Consider the following 19,773-nt stretch of genomic DNA (forward strand, 5'->3'; position numbering starts at 1 on the left):
TGTTGGACTAATGAAAACCCAATTTCTCTTAAAATATCTCTCATGTATAGTTAAGAAGAGAGAGAGAAGATTGTACTATCTATCTTGTACTTTAGTTTCCACATTAATAAAAGAAGAAAGTTCTTCGTAATACGCTTAGAGGTAGGAAACGACGTTAAACTATGCTGCTAATCTTTGAAGCGTCCCTTAAAGGAAGTCACCCCGGTGGTTGGAAGATGCAACGCCCAAATCAGAAGTTCTCAGGGAAGAAACCGGAGTTTTGTCGGTCAAAAATTAGAAATAAGATATGAAAGCGTGATGGACCCTTTTCTTTCACTAAAAAGAAGTTGTTAGTTTACATATGATACACATTTCATTCTCTTGAAAATTTTGTGGAAGATACTTCAAGCCTATGTAGTACTTTATCAATAAATATAACACATTTTGAATACACATTACAAATAAAAATAATATTTATGACAAGATTTATAAGTATAAATGTCTTGTTAGCTAAACCAAGTTTCAATTTGGACCTAAATGTGGCATTGAGATGTGAATAGGGGAATTACTTTCTCTTATTAAAGGTATTTCTAACAATTCTTTAATTTATTTTTTGAATTCATCTTGATCAATTGAATTATATCTCATAGATTTAACTCTAATTATTTTATTTTCACCTTTGAGTTTTATTTCAATATAATCTTGGTTTCTATTCCAAAATTTAAGGAGATTTTTTTATGTAACTTAATCGTAATTTCTAAGCGAAAATCTAAGGTAGTAAATATGTTTTTTTAACTATAGTAGTTTTAAATGTATATGATATAGATAAGTATATCTATATCTTCCCAAATTATTATTAAAGAGCATATGCAAAGAAGAGGGAAATATATATAGAAATAATATTATATAACTGTAGTTGGGCATGAACAGATTTGAGGATGATGAAAATTTTACTTATACATTCCACATGGAAAAGATGAGGCATTTTACTTGGGGGATGGTACTTCTAAAATTTTATTTACTTTGTTTGTTATTCCTGATGGTGAAATTTGGTATTTTTTAAATTAACTATTTTGTTTGTCTGTGATATGTGATTGATTGTGAAATTTGGTATATATATATTTTTATTAAAGTAGCTCTATTAATTGTAGAAAATTAGCTTAGCGCAACGCTTATGCCCGTCTATAGGCCCACATGGATCGAGTAAAATGTGGTCAAAAGTTAAAAACTTATTAGATAACTAAATTGGTTAAAATAATTCATCAAGGACTAAATTGATTTCAGCGAAAATGTTGAAGGACCAAAATAGTGAAATACCCTCAAGTTTTTACATGTTACTATAGGAATTTAGATAACTTCCAAATTTTCAGATGGATAACGAAAATTAATTGTCGTTTATGTACGAAACCCTCCATTTTAACCGCCATAATTTCCACTCCTCCCCCCCTAAAACCCAGCTCTCCACCACCGAACCCTCTCAATACAGCTGAAGGAAAAGAAGATAAAATATGAAAGTATACGGAACAGGGGTGTTTGAATTCAGGCGGCACCGGGTGGCTGAGTACCCCGTGGAAGGTCCGCTACCGGCTGGTGCAGCTGAGTCTGCTGTTCCTGACAAGTCGCTGGAGTCGAAGCCCGGGACAAATTTATCTACGTCGATTACCCTAACCGAGATCCAGAGGGACCGATTAACGAAGATTGCAGCAGCTAATTGGGCGAAAACGGGAGACTTTACTTCTGCGAAGAAGCCCTTTAGTCCTCAATTGGTTAAAGAGATTTACGACAATGAATTGACCGTTAAAGGTAAGGGCTTTTTTAGAGGGTGTAGAATATTAGTTAATTGACTTTAATGCAAATGCTAATCCTTTGTTGTGGTGAATGAAGGAGGGCGAAAGCCTGTGCCGTTGCAGAGAGTGATGATATTGGAGGTGAGTCAGTACTTGGAGAATTACCTATGGCCGAATTTTGATCCAGAAACGGCTACCTTTGAGCATGTGATGTCGATGATTCTCATGGTCAATGAGAAGGTATAGATTTTGTTCTTATATTTATATTTATGTATGTTTTATGTGGATTTTACTTTTACATTTCTGCTGAAAGATGAAACATAAAAATTTTAGATGGTTTAAGTGGTTTCATTTGGATAGGTAGGTAACCACATGGTTTGGTAGAAAAGAATGCTTCCTTTTTTTTTTTTTCCTGATAGCAGGTTTGGTTTATTAAGTAGGTTTAATTTGGTAATTAGGCTAATTGGTAGTTCAATTAACATGTATATGCTATTGTACAAGTTATAATATGTCATTTTTTTGTGGATATTTATCTTGCATTCCATTACTAATGTGCAAAATGGCCAGTTATGTGGAAATGTGAGTTGGAATTGACTGTTTTATGCAAGAAGCATTTAAAAAAAAAATGAATTCACGTACTTGAGAATTCACTTGACTTCTATCTATTATTTTTAGATCTAAAGAACTTGATGGGGCATGTCTGTCGAGATAATGACAAGAAACATAGGCATGAAATTCAGAAAATTTTCGTCTAGTGGCACTTAATTTCTATATGAAGGGGCTTGGTGATTTATGAGAATGCTGTATAGATTGCATTTGTATGTTAGTGAATGTGAGTTTAGCAGCACTTGAGAGACATGCCATACAAAGTTGTGGATCTATTAAGTGGAACTGCCATAGTTTTTATCTGTGAAAGTCTGACGTTAGTATCGCATAATCTTTCTGGCCTTTGGCTAGTTTGGTGGTTATGGAGGCTTAGCTTTCTTGGTTAGGTGATGTTTTGCCATTTTTTTTAACTTTTATGTTAGAAAATATGTTCTAATGTTTTGACAAGGTAAGATAATGGCAACAGCTCATACCTTATGCAATTTTCCCACTGAAATTTTAAGCACATTATTCCTATTATATTTAAATAGTTGCCAAAAGATGAACATGAATTCTCAAGCTCTGCTTTCAAGGTTTGAAAAATATTAAGAATTGAAAGGGCTTTTTTGTAGATGAATTTTCAAGGATAGGATAAGTCCTTCTCTAGGCTAGAGGCCCACCTTTTTCCCCCCCTTATATTGCTGTTTACAAGTGACTGCAGGGGAAAGTTTACTTTTTCCCAGTCTAATTTGCTTGGTAACGTCGATTTGTACTGGTAAAACAGTTAAAAGCTGAAAGAGCAGAAATATGGGACAACAAAATTCTTCATCCTAATTATTGAAGTTTTTAGTTTGAAATTAAAGCCTTTTCCCTTGAGCAAGAAAAGGAAAAGTAAATTGAATTTTGCAAATTTGCAGTTTCGGGAAAATGTGGCTGCTTGGGTTTGCTTTCATGATAACAAGGTTATGTTCATGGCATTCCTCGAGAGGGTACTTTGCTTGAAAGAGGTATGTTTCTGCTAGCTTGGAGGTTGCTTATCATGAAAATTATCATCTCCTTGTTTTGAAATAAGTTTTGATGGACTCTAATCATTTGGCTGAAGTTTGCACCTCTGGCTTTGGTATTTTCTGACTGTTTACTTGCAAATGTGTGTAGTTGTGATACTGTATTGGAATAATACATATTATCTTGGTCCTACATTGCACAAAGTTCCTTCTTTTTTGGTCATTTTTTCCCAAGAAGAGACCTGACCCTTTTTCTGATGGTGCTTATGAGAAATATCATTCATCCTTTATTCGTAAAGTTGGTTGTTTTAAAGCTTTGTCAGTTATTTGACTTGTTTTCTCTGCTTTGAGTCATCATTTCAAGGGAAGGTACCTTGGCCATTGAACCCTAAATGGGCAAGAAGGCAGGTGTAATTCTATTGTTGAAATGGTAGATCACATGGACATATTTTGGCTATGGGCTTCACCCTTGTTGATGTTGCAAAGTGCTCTAGAACAATCAGCAAAAATGCCATGAAGATGCTTGTTATGCGAGATCTAAGCTGACATAAATACTAAACAAAATGGTGACTATTTTCAAGAAAAGGGGGGCAATAGATTGTTCATTTAACTGTAGATATCAAAGTTTTTGGAGTCATGAAATGAAGCACATGGTAGTGGATGCTGTGATGTTTGTGATGTCATTTTTCATTCTTTGTTTTTGCGGAAGGTGGATTAAAAAATTATGAGTTTGTGGATAGGGAAATGACAATTTCCTTGATACAGTTCTTAGAGTGATCAGTGTAGGTGGACATGCACTTTTGGTTTTGACTGTTGGTTTGCTGTGATCACTTGTAGAGTTCTTTGCATATCTTTATATTTCAGCTCTGCCTCCTGTATTTCTTGGCAGAGTCTGCTGAAATTTAAGGAGATTTCTCATTCCAATAGCCTGAGAAACTTGGATGTTGTCACTCAGGATTCTGCACTAAGCCACATGGGAAGAGGAGGGTGGGGGCTGAACTTGCACTGCTGGAATAAAGCAATTTTGGTCTATAGGACTATGACATTGTGTTCTTTCTTTTCTGATTTTTAGTTTAACTTTTTGCATCATCAGGTTGGACAAAAGGTTAATGCTTGAATAGTTGTCGAAATAGACTATCTTTGAAATAAATGCTTTGAAATAGACTATCTTTGAAATAGACGTTTTGAAGGAAGACTATGTTGAGGCCTTGGTCTAGTCTAGTGGTTGAGGTCGAGGCCCCAGGATTTAGAGGTCCTACATTCAAATCCTCCTTCCTCCTCCCTGCTTCTTGAATCCCACCCCTCCAAATGACTTCATTTTACTTGAAACTTAGTTAACCATTAGTCAACAGACATCATTGTAGCTTTACCACTGTTGTTGCCTGATTATTGGCCAACATTGTTTCTTATACGAGGGTTGTAAATTCTTGGATATCTGACATCTTGAAATGCCATTTGAAATGTGGTTGCAGGGAAGAAACTTTAGTGTTGCAGAGAAGATAAACTATCTACTTTTCATGATCAATGGATTTCAGGTGCAGTAACAATACCTATGAGCTTCCATTTATTCGTAATTTACAATTTAGGTGGTTAATGATGAGTTATGGGTTGATCCATGTCTTTTTACTAGCATTGTCTCAGTATTCTGGTCAGGTGTGTGCTGATTTCCTGTTGCACTAATGTGTGAAGATTTTTCTGTGTGATTATATGCTTAAGCTCTTCAGAAACTATTAGCTTAAAGGTACATGATTCTTTCAGGATGCTTTGGCACATGGATTTTATTTGTTCTGGGAAAGTGGATCTTTGTTCTTTCCTGCATGCCTTTCTGTCTTCTTTGGGGATTGATGCTGAGGTGCAATGTGTTAATAATGAAGTGTTTTAAGTATCTTCTTCCCAATGTTATAGAGGTTTATTACTGAGAAGAGAAGTTACTTGAAAGCATTTTATGTAATCAGTAGCAAGCAGAATATTTTGCATTTATTTCTTACTTTGAGCGTAAAAGGTTAAAAGATTTCTTTTATCTTCGTTCCTTTATTTTCTTTTGTTATCATCCTTTTTGTTTTTATAATCTTTGGCTAGACATTTTTTTTATCAGGTCATCTGTAAACAAGATGTGCTGGTGTTCGATCTCTTTTTAATTGAAGTATTTTACGTGTGCTAAGTAAACCTTTAAGTGCCATTGATTTGCACACAATGTCTATCCTTTCCTAATTCTTTTAATAAAGCCAATTAATTTTTGCCTGAAGATTTTTCTTGCAGGATGAATGTTCTTATTGATGAGTTATTTTGTCTCGTGAAAATGTTACTTATGGTCCTTATATATTGCTATTATGGTCTTAAATTAGCGGCATTGCTTCTTTCAAGATTTTCGTAATTGGACAACTTATTATTTTGCTATGTTTGTTGTCACGGATGATGTTATCTAACTATTTTCTTCTTTCTTAGAGCCTTGAAGATGAGATAGTGAGTGAAAAGGTTTTGAGAGTAGCCAGTCTACAGAGCTGGCATAGCTTATCGTATGGTCGTTTTCAGGTACACCTGTTTATAAGCTACAAGTTGGATGAGAATTGTCTTTTTCTATCCCTTTCACTTTATGATCAAAACGTTTTTACCTTCTTTCTGTAGATTGAACTTTGCCTTAATCCAGATCTGATTAAGAAATGGAAGAAGATTACAAGGCGAGCGAAGGAGGCTGCTAAAAGAGGGGAATCTTTGGAGGCATCAAGTATGATGGAAGTACGATTTTTGCGAAATCTCATTGAAGAGTTTTTGGAGGTATGCCTTCAGCTAAGAATTTCTAAGTAGTATGTGGCTCATAATTTTGGTGCTGCAGACATGTAATTTCTTTCGTATATTACAGGTACTTGATTCCAATGTCTTTCATCATCAGCAGCAGGATGATGAGTCTGATCAGTCAGTTAATATTGGTGATCCTGAACAAGTTGATGATGCCTGTGTCTTGTATTGTGAACGGTTCATGGAATTTCTAATTGATCTCTTAAGCCAACTACCAACAAGGAGGTAGCATTTTTTCACCCTTATCATATAGTTGAGGTTAAAGTGCTGTTACATTTTTTCGCATCTGAAACAAGCTCATTCTTTTACATAGCACTGTAACAATTTGAAATGAATTTAGATATGTGCTCCATTTTCATGTTTTTGTCTGTTTGTGTTCTGGAGAAAAGGGAGTTGGGTGATTGATCTCAGGTACCTGCATGTTTTACTATAGGAGATGTCTCATTTTTAATTTGTTTGCTTTCTAGCCATCTTGCTATTTCTTTCCTTTCTTGATATGATATGATTAGTGCCTGTTTGTTGCCACATCGAATTTGTTTTTTGCTGAAATTTGGAGTACTTTTAACTATCTTCTTGTTCTACAGCATTTCTTGTTCTTCCTTTTGTCTTTAATGAACCTTTGGTTTTGTTCGTTTGCAGATATATCAGGCCTCTGATTGCAGACGTTGCTGTTGTTTCAAAATGTCATTTAAGTGCTCTGTATAGACATAGAAAAGGGAAACTTTTTTCCCAGTTGGTTGACTTGCTTCAGTTCTATGAAAATTTTGAGATTGATGACCATTTAGGCAGACAGATGGCTGATGATGAGGTGCTTCAAGCTCACTATGAGCGCCTCCAGGCTTTTCAGCTCCTTGTTTTTAAGAAGATTCCGAAGGTGAGATTTTCTTTTTTGTATCTATGTGGTCTGGAAGTGGTACCGTCTCATTCTGGTCTCTCTGCAATTTAAGCAGTTGCTGCTATCTGATATGGGCTTTTTTTTTTTTTTTTTTCTTTTTGAGAAAATTACCATTCATTCTGGGTGTTCTTATTGATCAACTCCCTTCTCATTTGTAGTTGCGAGAACTCTCATTGGCTAATATTGGTGCAATTAACAAGCGTGCTGACCTTTCAAAGAAACTGGCAGTACTTTCTCCTGAAGAGCTGAGAGATTTAGTCTGCGTAAAGGTATGTGGTGTGGCTAGTCTGTGTAATGCTTTTCTATTTCTTTATTTGTGTGTGACTTCGATGGACAATAATTATGCAAGATATCACAAGTCAGTACCTGTTAATTGGTTGTATTTTGACCTCACTTACACACATGTTCATGTATAAGAGAATTAATGAGCTTGGATGTATAAGATATTGTAAAGAAAGGCTTCAATTCCCCCTCTTTGTATTCTTTCCTTGGTTAATAAAACTGGTAGGGGTCCATGCCAACTCCCCAGGGCCCCTCAATAGGCTTTCTGTATATTATGTTTCCTGGGATTCAAAACTCAAAATTAGCTAAAATGGTAATCATAAAGCAATGTTAGAAAGAATTCCGGTAATAGCTGACAAGAAGAGCAAGATTAAAGAAGCTGAAGGCAGTTTCAAATAAAGCTTGAGCTATAAGTCCAGTGCTGAGTCACAGTTTTGCCAGTTCCCTTGTTGATTGCTTCCAGTTCTTTTATCATTTGTAATAGACTTGTCAGTAAAATCCCAGGAGTAGTAGCAAATTAAGACTTTTAGATGCTCCAAAAGTTCTCACAATTTGTGGCTTTGTTATCCAGATGTAGTGCCAAATTGCTTGACAATCCTTGACTAACATTGCTTGGTCTGTTTTTAGGAACTGAATTTGAACTGTTTTGGCTATTTGCTATAGAACAAGGGTAATACCGTCCATGCTACATATGCTGTTGATTGAAATGTTGGTATGTAATAGGGACTGCTGGGAACTAATTGATTGATGAAATCATGATATTTGTTTGAATAATTAGAACTACCGACAAAAGACTGGGTCGGATGGTAGCTGTGTTCTGTGCTTAAGCATCTTGGATTAGCCATACCCTTTTTAGCATTCTTTTTCAACTGCTTGTTGCTGTTTGAGGCTTTTTGGTGACCTAATGCTTGTTTAGTAGGGACTTCATAAAACAATATATGCAAATGAAATCTTTCATTTTCATTTCAAGATATGGCTCCTCCATTGATGTAGGTGTCTTGAGAGTTTGTGATTCTGAGAAAGATGATTTTCTCTTATTGGATTGGTTTGGATCTAATAGCTGATCAACTAAGGGTATCTTTTTGGGTTCAACAGCCCTTTTGTCAAGATATTTGGTTGGATTTCTAATTGACAATTTATGGGATTTTGCCAAGATTGGGGTAGTGCTCCTGGGGTTTTTGGACTCCATGGTATATATTCAAATTTGGTGTTAACGCGGTTGTGAGAAAGATAAATCGAATTGAGTGTTTATAGGATTTTTGTGTATAGTTATCTGTTTCAACACTGCATAAAATGGTAAGAAAATAAAGGCACTAACTTATCTTGTAAGAGATATGTCTAGAATATTTAAGTATTGTCACCATTCCTATTGTGTCACTTAAGAATTAACTTTTTCCATATTCTGGTTTAGCATTTTGCTCAATTCATAATTGAACTTTAGTGTAGAATGTGATTTGAAAACTCTGAAAGTGTGTCTGTACATTGAACCTAGGTCAATTGAAATACTGTTTATAAATTTTTGATTTAACTTTGTAATTGGTAGGACTCTTTTTAGTACAGCTTTTAGTCAGCTGAATGTTTGCGAATGAAAGACGTTTGAATTCAGTAAAAGCTGGTTCTACTAGTAAACGAGTTGAAGTAAGAATGATTATGAGTCGTTTAATAATCAAGTAGGGCTTGAACATGTTCCCAAACTGATCAAAGAGGTTTGCCATCATATATAAGTATAGTTTCAACCATATGCAAACACACTTGGCATTTCCCCAATAAAATTAAATATGTATCAAAATAGTATCATTTATTTTCTAGAACAAGATAAGTGTTATATATACATATCTCGTGTATTATCTCAAAAATAAATTTAATTAGTTTTAACTTGTATTTGAATTCAAGGTTGAGCTTGAAATCAAACCCAAATGCCTTTACAAGTTAATGAATTCAAGTTGAACAACACTTCAGGTGCATATAATAAACCAACAAATTTGTACCTTTTCATGTAACGTTTGAACAGAGTTTGAATATCGAGTATTTGGCTTGACTTAGCTAAATTAAAGCTATACTGTTATGAAGCAAGTTTATTTGCAAAAGTTTAATTTTTCTAGCTAGGATCACTTATTAAACACTATTGTAGAAATGAGTATGAAACCTGAAGTTTAGCAACACGTAGTTCATTTTAAGAGTCGATTCATTAAGAAGAAATTTTCAAAAGCAAGTCCTTAATGAACTCAAAACTTAGCCTCATTTGCAAAATGAAGAGTATGACTAATGATCTTGGCATGTGATTAATGAACTTCCACTTGTTTTGGGAATTAGGATTATTATTGTCTGAATCCCATGCAAAAGATTAGAACTAAAAAAGCAAAATAAAAATTAAGAGACTAGAAGCAGTGGAAAGGTCAATCCTAATAACCCCCTCATCTCCCAAAAGAACTTTTAGATTGTATTGTCGTGTTGAAAATTTTTAAAGCTTAAGCTATACCCTTATCAAATTTAGAATTCACCCACCTAAAATTTAGTGTAAAGTATAAAGTTGTTCATCCTAACTCAAAGTATATATATATGTAAGTTTGCCCCCTCAAGTTCCAAGTCTGCAACCTCGAGGGGCAAGAAATGTGATTGTATACTTTAGATGATACATTACATTATGTGTGTTAATTAATGCTGACAATCGCCCGTTGGCAAATTCCACTTAACATTTAAATTCTGCTTAACATTTAAGCAGATGAATAGTTGTGTAAAAGTAAAACAGTACCGAGATGAAGATTTCTTTTGAATTTTCTCCTTCTTGTTAGGGTGTAATCAAGCCGCATCAAGCTAACATGGTAAAGCTCTATCTTGAGCTCAACTTTAGCTGAGCCTACAAAAGCTTGATGAATTAAGGAAAAAATATTGCGTACACTTTTAATTAAAGGATAAAGTAGACACTTGCACAAATATATGCTTGTGTGTATATGTATGTCTGTATGTATGTATACATATTTGTGTATATGCTTGTGTATGTGTATGTCTGGGAAATGCCCAATTAAAATGGACAAGATTTCAAAGCACATGTGAGTATGCTTGAACTCATCTACCATCAAATCAGCTTATTCGCTGATAGTTTACACCTATATTATTATGTCTAATGTAGTCATTAACAAATGTAATCTCCAAAAGTTATTATTGGTTTCTAGCTCATAGTTTAACTGCTTAATATTTATGTGCTTACCTCCATGAAGATGAATACTCATATGTTGGTTATGATGCATATCAGGCACCATGATTGCTTACTAACTGATATTTTTATTTCTTTAATACAGCTGAAATTGTTGTCCAAGAGTGACCCGTGGTCAGAAAGAGTGGACTTCCTAATTGAGGTGATGGTTTCCTTTTTCGAGAAGCAACAATCTCAAAAGGAAGCTATAAATGCTCTCCCCCTGTACCCTAATGAGCAGATAATGTGGGATGAGAGTCTTGTGCCAAGCATCAACTACTCAGGTGAAGGGTGCCTGGCGCTTCCAAAACTCAATCTGCAATTTTTAACACTTCATGATTATCTGCTGAGAAATTTTAACCTTTTCCGTCTTGAATCAACATATGAAATCCGGGAGGATATCCAAGAAGCTGTGCCACATCTCCTTGCTCACATTAATAATGAAGGAGAAACTGCTTTTCGTGGCTGGTCAAGAATGGCTGTGCCAATTAAAGAATTTAAGATTACTGAGGTGAAGCAGCCAAATATTGGGGAAGTAAAACCATCGGCGGTGACTGCTGAAGTCACATTCAGCATTTCCAGCTACAAAGCACAAATAAGATCGGAATGGAATGCACTTAAAGAGCATGATGTTCTGTTTTTACTCTCAATTTGCCCTTCATTTGAGCCTCTTACTGCTGATGAAGCTGCTAAAGCAACTGTACCACAGAAGCTTGGGCTACAATATGTACGCGGCTGTGAGGTTATTGAGATGCGTGATGAAGAGGGAACACTCATGAATGATTTTACTGGAAGAATTAAGAGGGATGAATGGAAGCCACCGAAAGGAGAACTGAGAACTGTGACTGTTGCACTGGATACAGCTCAATATCACATGGATGTTAGTGATATTGCAGAGAAGGGTGCTGAAGATGTTTATGGTACATTTAATGTACTGATGAGGAGGAAACCTAAGGAAAACAACTTCAAAGCAATACTAGAATCAATAAGAGATTTAATGAACGAAACTTGTATTGTTCCTGATTGGTTACATGATATATTTTTGGGCTATGGCAATCCTTCTGCTGCACAATGGATTAACATGCCAGACCTTCTGGAGGTTGTAGATTTCAAAGATACTTTCCTTGATGCTGATCATGTCAGAGAGTGTTTTGCAGATTACCAGGTTTTATATTTTTCTTTTATTTATTTATATATTTATTTTTTGCCTTTTCGTTTTAGTCTGTGATTATGGTTCATCTCAAGTGTATGTCTGCTTTTTCTTATTTCAATTCTTGCCTTAGGTTTGCTTCACAAACTCCGATGGAACAGAGAATGCCAACCCAAGCCCTCCCTTTCGTATTAAACTTCCCAGGAGCCTGAAGGGAGATGCTCATGCTCTTCCTGGAAATAAGAAGTCTATCTCAGCTCTAGGTGATGCTGCTAATGCAACAGATGTCCATTCCAATGGGGAAAAGCTGGTTGTTGAGGCTTATACTCCTCCAGACCATGGTCCATATCCCCAAGATCAACCCAAGCAGAACTCAGTTAAATTTACTCCTACTCAGGTACTTGATTGCTCAATTTGTCAAAGAATTCCTTACTTCTGTTTCGCTATCTCTTCTTTTGTAAAATATTCTTTCAAACTGCTTTGAAATTAATGCTGTTCTAGGTGTCTAATTGGAATTGTTCCTCTGAACACAACTTTATGCACTTTTTGATTTTGCAGAGGTGCTGCTTGTGTGTTTTCTGGTTTAAGTATGTCATTAGGCTTCTGGAGTTTTCCTTCTTTAGCAAGTATTTATTTATAGGTTGCTTTAGCAATATCATTGCTTTGAATAGGTTTTTCATACATTTGGTCATCATGGCGACTGCTTTTAAATGCAAAATACATCTTCTTGGTGTTTCCTTCATTTGTTGTGGTGTTCTACATGACCAGGAGTATGACCATCGGCTAGAACATATGATTACTAGTCCTACACATTTTGGTGGGATTAAGTGTAAGCCAGAAGTCTAAAGGGGACAACCTAATGGATTGCTGTTTCCATTTTGCAAGCAAGTTGTTTTGGTTATATCTTTTAAAACTTTCACGAGGCACATGTAATTAGTCCAACTAAATTCCTGTGCCAGTACATACAGATCAAACTTCTAGGGATTTACTGATTCCATGTTCGAAAATCCTTTTTTTGTTTGATATTTACCTTTTCCCATTCTTAAAGTCATCCTCCACCCTTGGCTTTTAGCTAGTTTTGCTTCTGTCACAAGGATTTATGTGGGAAACCTGTATAATTTATTATGGACCATTCATGTATTGGATACAGAAGGTAATAAAATCTGTTGATTCAATTCTTTCCAAGGCTTACAATTTTTTGGTATTGATTTTTGCTGAAGCTTGAACAGTTTTCTAATAATTTGAAGGGATGCAATTCCTTTTAACTGATGATTCCCTCAGAATCTGGGTCTGAAGTTTAGTTCATCATTCTTCAGGCATTCCCTGGGAAATGCAGCTAATGTAGAGTGGATCATAGCCAGTAATGAGAGATGTTTATTTATTTGTGCCCTAGTCTTTGAATTCTTTGCTACTGCTTGTTTCATTTGATTTCCATCAGTGCCATGAAATAACTGAATTCAAGGGCTCAGTAAACTTTTTAAGTGCATTTTCTCGGGTACAAGTGGATAATTTATGTGGCACAATGGTGGTATTTCATGTTTATTTGCTCGAATTTCCTGCCAAATTTAGATGTCCCAAATTACATGCTAAGTGATCTCTAGACTTTTGCGATCCTTTGCCTTGGGCCTTGGTTGAACTATATCACAGATTGGTGGAATTATGTTTTTTTCTTCTGACATTATGATTTCTCTGTCCTACAGATTGGAGCAATCATTTCAGGTATTCAGCCAGGATTGACTATGGTTGTTGGTCCTCCCGGGACAGGAAAGACTGATACTGCAGTACAGATCTTGAATGTGCTTTATCATAATTGTCCTTCTCAGAGGACATTGATAATTACTCATTCAAATCAGGCTTTGAATGACCTATTTGAGAAGATTATGCAGGTATGTGTTTTCCATCCTCAAACCTGTGGAGTCTTCAGCTTGATGGGCTAATCGCTCCTCTGTATTTGTTTTAAGTTTGGACTAGCTTTAAGTCATTTGTGTTCTGCTGTAACAGAGGGATGTGCCAGCTCGTTATCTTCTTCGTCTGGGTCAAGGAGAACAAGAACTGGCAACTGACCTGGATTTCAGCCGTCAAGGCCGTGTCAATGCAATGCTTGTGAGAAGGTTAGAACTGCTTAGTGAGGTGGAGCGACTGGCTAGGTCTCTCCAGCTGCCTGAGGATGTAGGCTATACTTGTGAGACAGCTGGGTACTTTTGGTTGCTTCATGTCTTCTCTCGTTGGGAACAATTTTTAGCTGCTAGTGAAAAGAACCAAGACAAAGCAACTTTTGTTCAGGATCGCTTTCCCTTCAAAGAGTTTTTCTCCAATGCTCCACAGCCTATATTTACAGGCCAGTCCTTTGAGAGTGACATGCGGGCTGCAAAGGGGTGCTTTCGTCATTTAAAAACTATGTTTAAGGAGCTTGAAGAGTGTAGAGCATTTGAATTGCTTAAGTCAACAGTTGACCGGTCAAATTACCTTATGACCAAACAGGCAAAGATTGTGGCAATGACTTGCACCCATGCTGCCCTTAAAAGGAAGGATTTTCTTCAGTTAGGCTTCAAGTATGACAACTTACTGATGGAAGAAAGTGCTCAAATCCTGGAGATTGAGACATTCATTCCAATGTTGCTCCAAAGGCAAGAAGATGGATATGCTCGCCTTAAGCGGTGCATATTGATTGGTGACCATCACCAGTTGCCCCCTGTTGTGAAAAATATGGCTTTTCAGAAGTACAGCCACATGGACCAGAGTCTATTTACTAGATTTGTTCGCCTAGGAATTCCCTACATTGAGCTCAATGCTCAGGGTCGAGCAAGGCCAAGTTTAGCTAGGCTTTACAATTGGAGATATAGAGAACTAGGTGATCTTCCATTTGTGAAGGACAATCAGGTCTTCCATAAAGCAAATGCTGGATTTTGCTATGATTATCAGTTGGTAGATGTACCTGATTATAATGGGAGAGGTGAGACTGCTCCTTCTCCATGGTTTTATCAAAATGAAGGAGAGGCTGAGTATATTGTCAGCATCTATATGTATATGAGGCTACTCGGCTATCCTGCAAACAAGATATCCATCTTGACAACTTACAATGGCCAGAAACTTTTGATCCGTGATGTTATTAACAGGCGATGTGCTCCTTATGACTTCATTGGTCCACCAAACAAGGTAACATACTCAAAGCATTTACTTGTTAGGGTAGTTGAACTTCCAGAAAATAACTTTCATTGGAAGTCAATATTAGCAGGAGCTCAATGGCAGTAAATTGTTAGGTTTACATACTGCTTATTAGTGATGAATAAACATCATTGAAATTTCTCTAACTGATGCCTGACGTTGAGTAATCTTTTTCTATGGCTCATTTACTGGCGATTACTTTAAGGCATCATTTTGCATAGTTGCTAGTGTTAGATATTGGATATACTGGAAGCCATTGTTTTTCAAGGAATGCCTAGATAGAGTTTGGTGGTAACAAGTAATGCTCCACGGGTATTGTGAAACAATTGAGCTTTAGGCACCTCCTGGTGCTATGTACTATGTTTATGAATCAATCCTCTTTGATGTGATGCATGTTTGTGCTTGTCTAACATGGCTTTCACTTACTGTGATTTCTTAGGTTACTACTGTTGATAAATTTCAAGGCCAGCAGAATGATTACATTTTATTGTCTCTTGTGCGAACTCGATTTGTGGGCCACCTTCGTGATGTTAGAAGGCTGGTTGTTGCTATGTCCCGTGCTCGACTGGGGCTTTATGTTGTCTGTCGACGTTCTCTTTTTGAACAATGCTATGAATTACAACCAACTTTTCAACTACTGCTCCGGAGACCTGATCAAATGGCTCTGAATCTACATGAGGTCATCCCATACACAGATCGTCATGTTGAGGACACTGGAATCGTTCACCTAATTAGTGGCCTTGAAGAGATGGCTGGCATTGTCAACTACAAGATGCATCAAATATATCAGGTACTGTCCAGCTGATTGAGTTATGATTTAAGCATTTGCTTTCCTGAAATTCCCTTGACTGGCATATTTTCTCGATTATATGATTACAACTAGTTAAATTGCCTCATTCCATGCATGAGGGTGACCAATGAAAGGGATTGAAATGTCTATATTATGTGCTTATAGCTTTTGGTTTAATAAAAGGATCATGTGGTTTGTTGCACCACCCCAAACTTCTATCATCCTTCATTTCCTGGGAGGCCAGAGTTTTGCCCATGAAGAAGTTTAATGAAATTTTGTTGTGGACAACTTTTCGAGTAATATCTCCTTTTATAAAATTTTAATGCCCTATTGAACACCATTTCTTTATTTAAATCAGACTCTGACATATCATCAAGTTTATCATCCTCCAGGGATTGCTCATTGACTTCTGTGCTACCTCATCCAGATCACCATCATTAACTTTTCACACCAAAGGCAATAATTATTCAGGAGGCAGCCCAATCAACAGAAATCGGTCTTTTGCTGACTTTTTCCAACAGAACATCTTCATTACCCGTAGAGTATTAAAGGGACAAAGGGAAGAAAAGAAAAATTTCAGGATAACCATCTCATAGCTCATAAACACTAGTAGTAAAAAAATTGGTAGCAAAATGAATCACGTTTAGTCCACCAAAAGTTGGAACTTTAGCAACTTTAAGGTGACCTGCTGCAATGTTTACAAAGGTATGCCTGAAACTGTAAAGGTCAAGACTTCAAAGCTCAAGCTGTCAGACTCCATTAAAAATTGTGAGGAATAAATTTCAGGCAGTTTGTCATACAAAATAGCTGATGGAATAAATACTGATATGCATCTTAATTTTTGCATAGTTACAACAAACTGGAGCCACAAACAATATGATAACCAAGTAAATTACAAATTCAGTTGGGCAGAAATTACTCTGCAGGAAAAGTTACTATTGGAAAAAAATTGATGGCAATTAGGTTAAACATCAAATTTTGATTATGCTGGGTTAGACAAATGGTTTGTGCTGCCATAGGATGGATGGCTGCTAGGTCATCGTATCAATATTTGAGCAATATTGCAGGAGGAGAGAGGCTAGGGAAGATACAGGATTGGAGCTTTGTGTGGTTTGGAAAGGAGGAGAGGGAGAAGGAATCTGACGGATGAATTTGAAAAAAAAAGAACTGGGATTGGTGATAGTATAACAGGACAAGGCAATCCACATTAATCACAAAATGCACAAGGGACCAAGACTTGTTCCCACTTTTATGTATTTAGAATATCTTATTGTAGACTGTAGTGACCTTAATAATAGGTGAAAAAGTAGAAAAAAATATATTAGGTGAAAAAGGACTAGTTATCATTTTAAGTTAAAAAGATGTTGGCCCTTGATTTACCATACAAAAAAAATAGATGTATTGGTGGGATTTTTTCCTCACCAGTTGACTGACATTATAGGATCAACTAGCTATTTGACGATATCTCAACTATTAAAAGGTTAGGCCTATTTGACAATATCTCAACTATTAAAAGGTTAGGCCTATTTGACAATATCTCAAACACTTGGGTGTGCATGCGCACACACTCAGACTCTCTCTCTCTCTCTCTCTCTCTCTCTCTCTCTGCGTTTATCTCCTTTCTGACACACAAGCACATACAGAACAGGTTTGGTTAGAATGGAGTCCTTTTGTGGTTTTGCTCTGTCCTTGTTTCTCCTTTGGTCAAATAATTTTCTTTTGACCGTTCCGAATTTCTTAAACTGCTGACCCTCTTTTCAATTTTTGCCTGACTGCTTTGATGTATGATTGATCCAGAATTTGGCAGACGTTCCCTAGTTTAGTTACAAAAGATAGAAATATATAATTAGAAATATATAATTTTGTTCTTTCCCATTTAGTTTCCTGAACTCATTTGATTGTTTTTAATCATATGGATAAATGGTCTTGAATGCTGTTTAGTGTCCAACATAAAACTTTGAGGTGTGGAGTGGGAATAGGTATAAACAGTATGGGTGCAAAATGGCATTGAACCTTGTTTATCTGATCATGTGTTTCTGCATATGGTTTTTTTTTTTTTTCGTTTGTGCGTGTGTTTTGGGGGGGGGGGGGGCTTTGCATCTAGCCACAGATTTTTTTCTTATAGTTTTACCCAGTAGGAGGCTAATTGGCAATGGACTTCTGCAGACTTGCATGCTGGCAGTCTTTAATACCGTTATACTTTTTTTTTTGGGTTTCATTAAGCTTTGTTTTTTCTGGGGTTGTGGGGCATAACTTGCAATTCCTAGATTTCCATCATCTCCGTGTTACACATATCTAGAAATTTCATTAACACTAACTTTCTGAGTTCTCTACTCAGGCACGAGCAATGAGCCATCAGTTAGCAGCTTATTCTGGGCATGTTCCCATGGCAGTGGACGCTTCAGATGAAAACAGCCTTTCAAGTTCAACTGTGCGTGGTGCCTTGGAATCTGATCCCCATCGTGACAATGGTATTAATGGGGAAGTATCACCTGAAAATGAGTCAAATGAATCTACGGCAAAGGACCTTCTTGCAAATGGAAACAATGACATGCCACCTGGTAGCAAGTCAAATGGAAATGTTGATTTGAAAGTTCAAGGAGATGACTTAGATGGCATGGAAATCTCGGGTAGTGCAGAAGAGGAAAGCAAGATGGAGGAGTAATGAGTAGTAATGCTCCACTCTTCTGAACTTCCACGTGTTATTGGACTCAACTTGTTGACATATTGAAGGTTATTAGTTCAAACGGCATTAGTCCAACTCTGGAGAGGCCATTCAAGTGAGACAAAAGTTCCCAGAAGACGAAATGCAAGAACATTTTCACCAGACTGATCTAACTTGTAGTTTGGATGGAGGCAGTGATCTACCATGCAACGGTTGTTGGGAACTGTGAATTTTTGTTTAATCCTTAGTCCAACTAAGTAGAGAGAGGGGACACGTTGGGGGAATGTGGGAGGGTGTTCTGAAAAAAAATGAGAGGTGGGAGGAGAAGGAATTATGGCTTGCTGGTGCTAGATCAATGGAAGTGGCTACTGCATTGTATACATGTTTTTCTTTTGAGTGCTAAAATAGGTAACAGCCACTAAATGTTTGCACAACATATTGCTTTCATGTCGAATATGCTCATCAAAGGGTCCCTCTGTGGTTCACATGTATTGCTAACTGCAGTTTTTGAGGAGTAGAGTTTGCTCCAGTTTCCACCTTAATTTTGGTAATAGATTACTTCACTGGGATAAATAGGAAGTATGCATGATTTGGGAAAAATTTACGTTTCGTCCCTAAACTTTGAGTTAGAGACACATTTTGTTCCCAAACTTTTAGACGCATTATATTTAGTGCCTGAATTAATTATTTTTTGTCACATTTAGTCCAAAAACGGTAAATTGCTTGATTTGGATGAAGAAAGTCACGTGTTTGACACGTGATCGTTACGTAAAAATAATTTTTCAGTTAAAATTAATGGTTACGTCAGACTTTTTCATCCAAGTTGAACATTTTATCGTTTTTGGATGAAATGTGGTCCGAAATAATTAATTTATGTACTAAATGTGGTGTGTCTAAAAGTTTGAGGATGAAATATGTCCCTAACTCAAAGTTTAAAGACAAAAAGTGGATTTTTCCCTTGTATTCTTTATCTAGTAGTACCAAGTCATATGCAGTGGAGTGTCACACTGAAATGACTTGATGCAAGAAAAGCACGAGTTCTTTGATTTCATGGACACAGTTTACCCTTTGATACATGTAGCGAGATTATTGCAGCTGCAACAAAAGCACTGGCAACATAGATGAGAAGTGAGTTCTTTGATTTCATGGACATAGTTAACCCTTTGATGATACACGTAGCAAGGCTATTGCAGCTAAAACATGATTGTGTTGAATTCATTATTTTAAATTGACCGTTGAGAAGCATTTGGTAGAGGAAATGCTTTATTTACACGGGTGAGTTGAAGCGTTGAAGTAAAAATACTGTTTAGGGTTTAATGTTTATGGTGCGAGTCAGATTATATTATAGGTTCCAACTTTTTGAACCATAAGGTATTCCTAGGATTTGCAAGTATCTTGGGCTATGCAGAAAATGGGATAGTTCCCGTCTACATGTTAAGTTTCAGTGCTTTACCTGCACTCTGATCCTTGGAGTCTTGTGTC

At 36.5% G+C, this 19,773-nt stretch overlaps 1 protein-coding gene across 2 annotated transcripts; it reads left to right on the forward strand.

The window, feature by feature from the left end:
• The first annotated feature begins 1,243 nt into the window (after positions 1–1,243).
• LOC113727249 (uncharacterized) lies at positions 1,244–18,833 on the forward strand. 2 transcript variants are annotated; one of them, XM_027251283.2, is made up of 15 exons: positions 1,244–1,782; positions 1,864–2,006; positions 3,269–3,358; positions 4,828–4,890; positions 5,801–5,887; positions 5,981–6,130; positions 6,216–6,376; positions 6,791–7,025; positions 7,205–7,315; positions 10,628–11,686; positions 11,805–12,068; positions 13,372–13,557; positions 13,673–14,827; positions 15,276–15,626; positions 17,965–18,833. In XM_027251283.2, the coding sequence occupies exons 1-15, from the start codon at positions 1,488–1,490 to the stop codon at positions 18,289–18,291; spliced, it is 4,677 nt and encodes a 1,558-aa protein (XP_027107084.1). In that variant the 5' UTR covers positions 1,244–1,487; the 3' UTR covers positions 18,292–18,833. The 2 variants fall into 2 exon arrangements, with proteins under 2 accessions (XP_027107084.1, XP_071931922.1); XM_072075821.1 differs by lacking the exons at positions 1,244–1,782; positions 1,864–2,006; positions 3,269–3,358; positions 4,828–4,890 and having other exon boundaries at positions 5,806–5,887; positions 6,003–6,130.
• The last annotated feature ends 940 nt before the right edge of the window (positions 18,834–19,773 follow it).

Source organism: Coffea arabica, chromosome 2c, assembly GCF_036785885.1.
Source record: "Coffea arabica cultivar ET-39 chromosome 2c, Coffea Arabica ET-39 HiFi, whole genome shotgun sequence".
In the NCBI taxonomy this organism is placed as follows: Eukaryota; Viridiplantae; Streptophyta; class Magnoliopsida; order Gentianales; family Rubiaceae; genus Coffea; species Coffea arabica.

Bases quoted from the DNA above. Each gene is read 5' to 3' on its own strand.
- LOC113727249 (XM_027251283.2), top strand. From the start codon at position 1,488: ATGAAAGTATACGGAACAGGGGTGTTTGAATTCAGGCGGCACCGGGTG. The intron at 3,359-4,827 runs GTATGTTTCTGC...ATGTGGTTGCAG, and splicing joins GGGTACTTTGCTTGAAAGAG to GGAAGAAACTTTAGTGTTGC. The intron at 14,828-15,275 runs GTAACATACTCA...GTGATTTCTTAG, and splicing joins TCATTGGTCCACCAAACAAG to GTTACTACTGTTGATAAATT.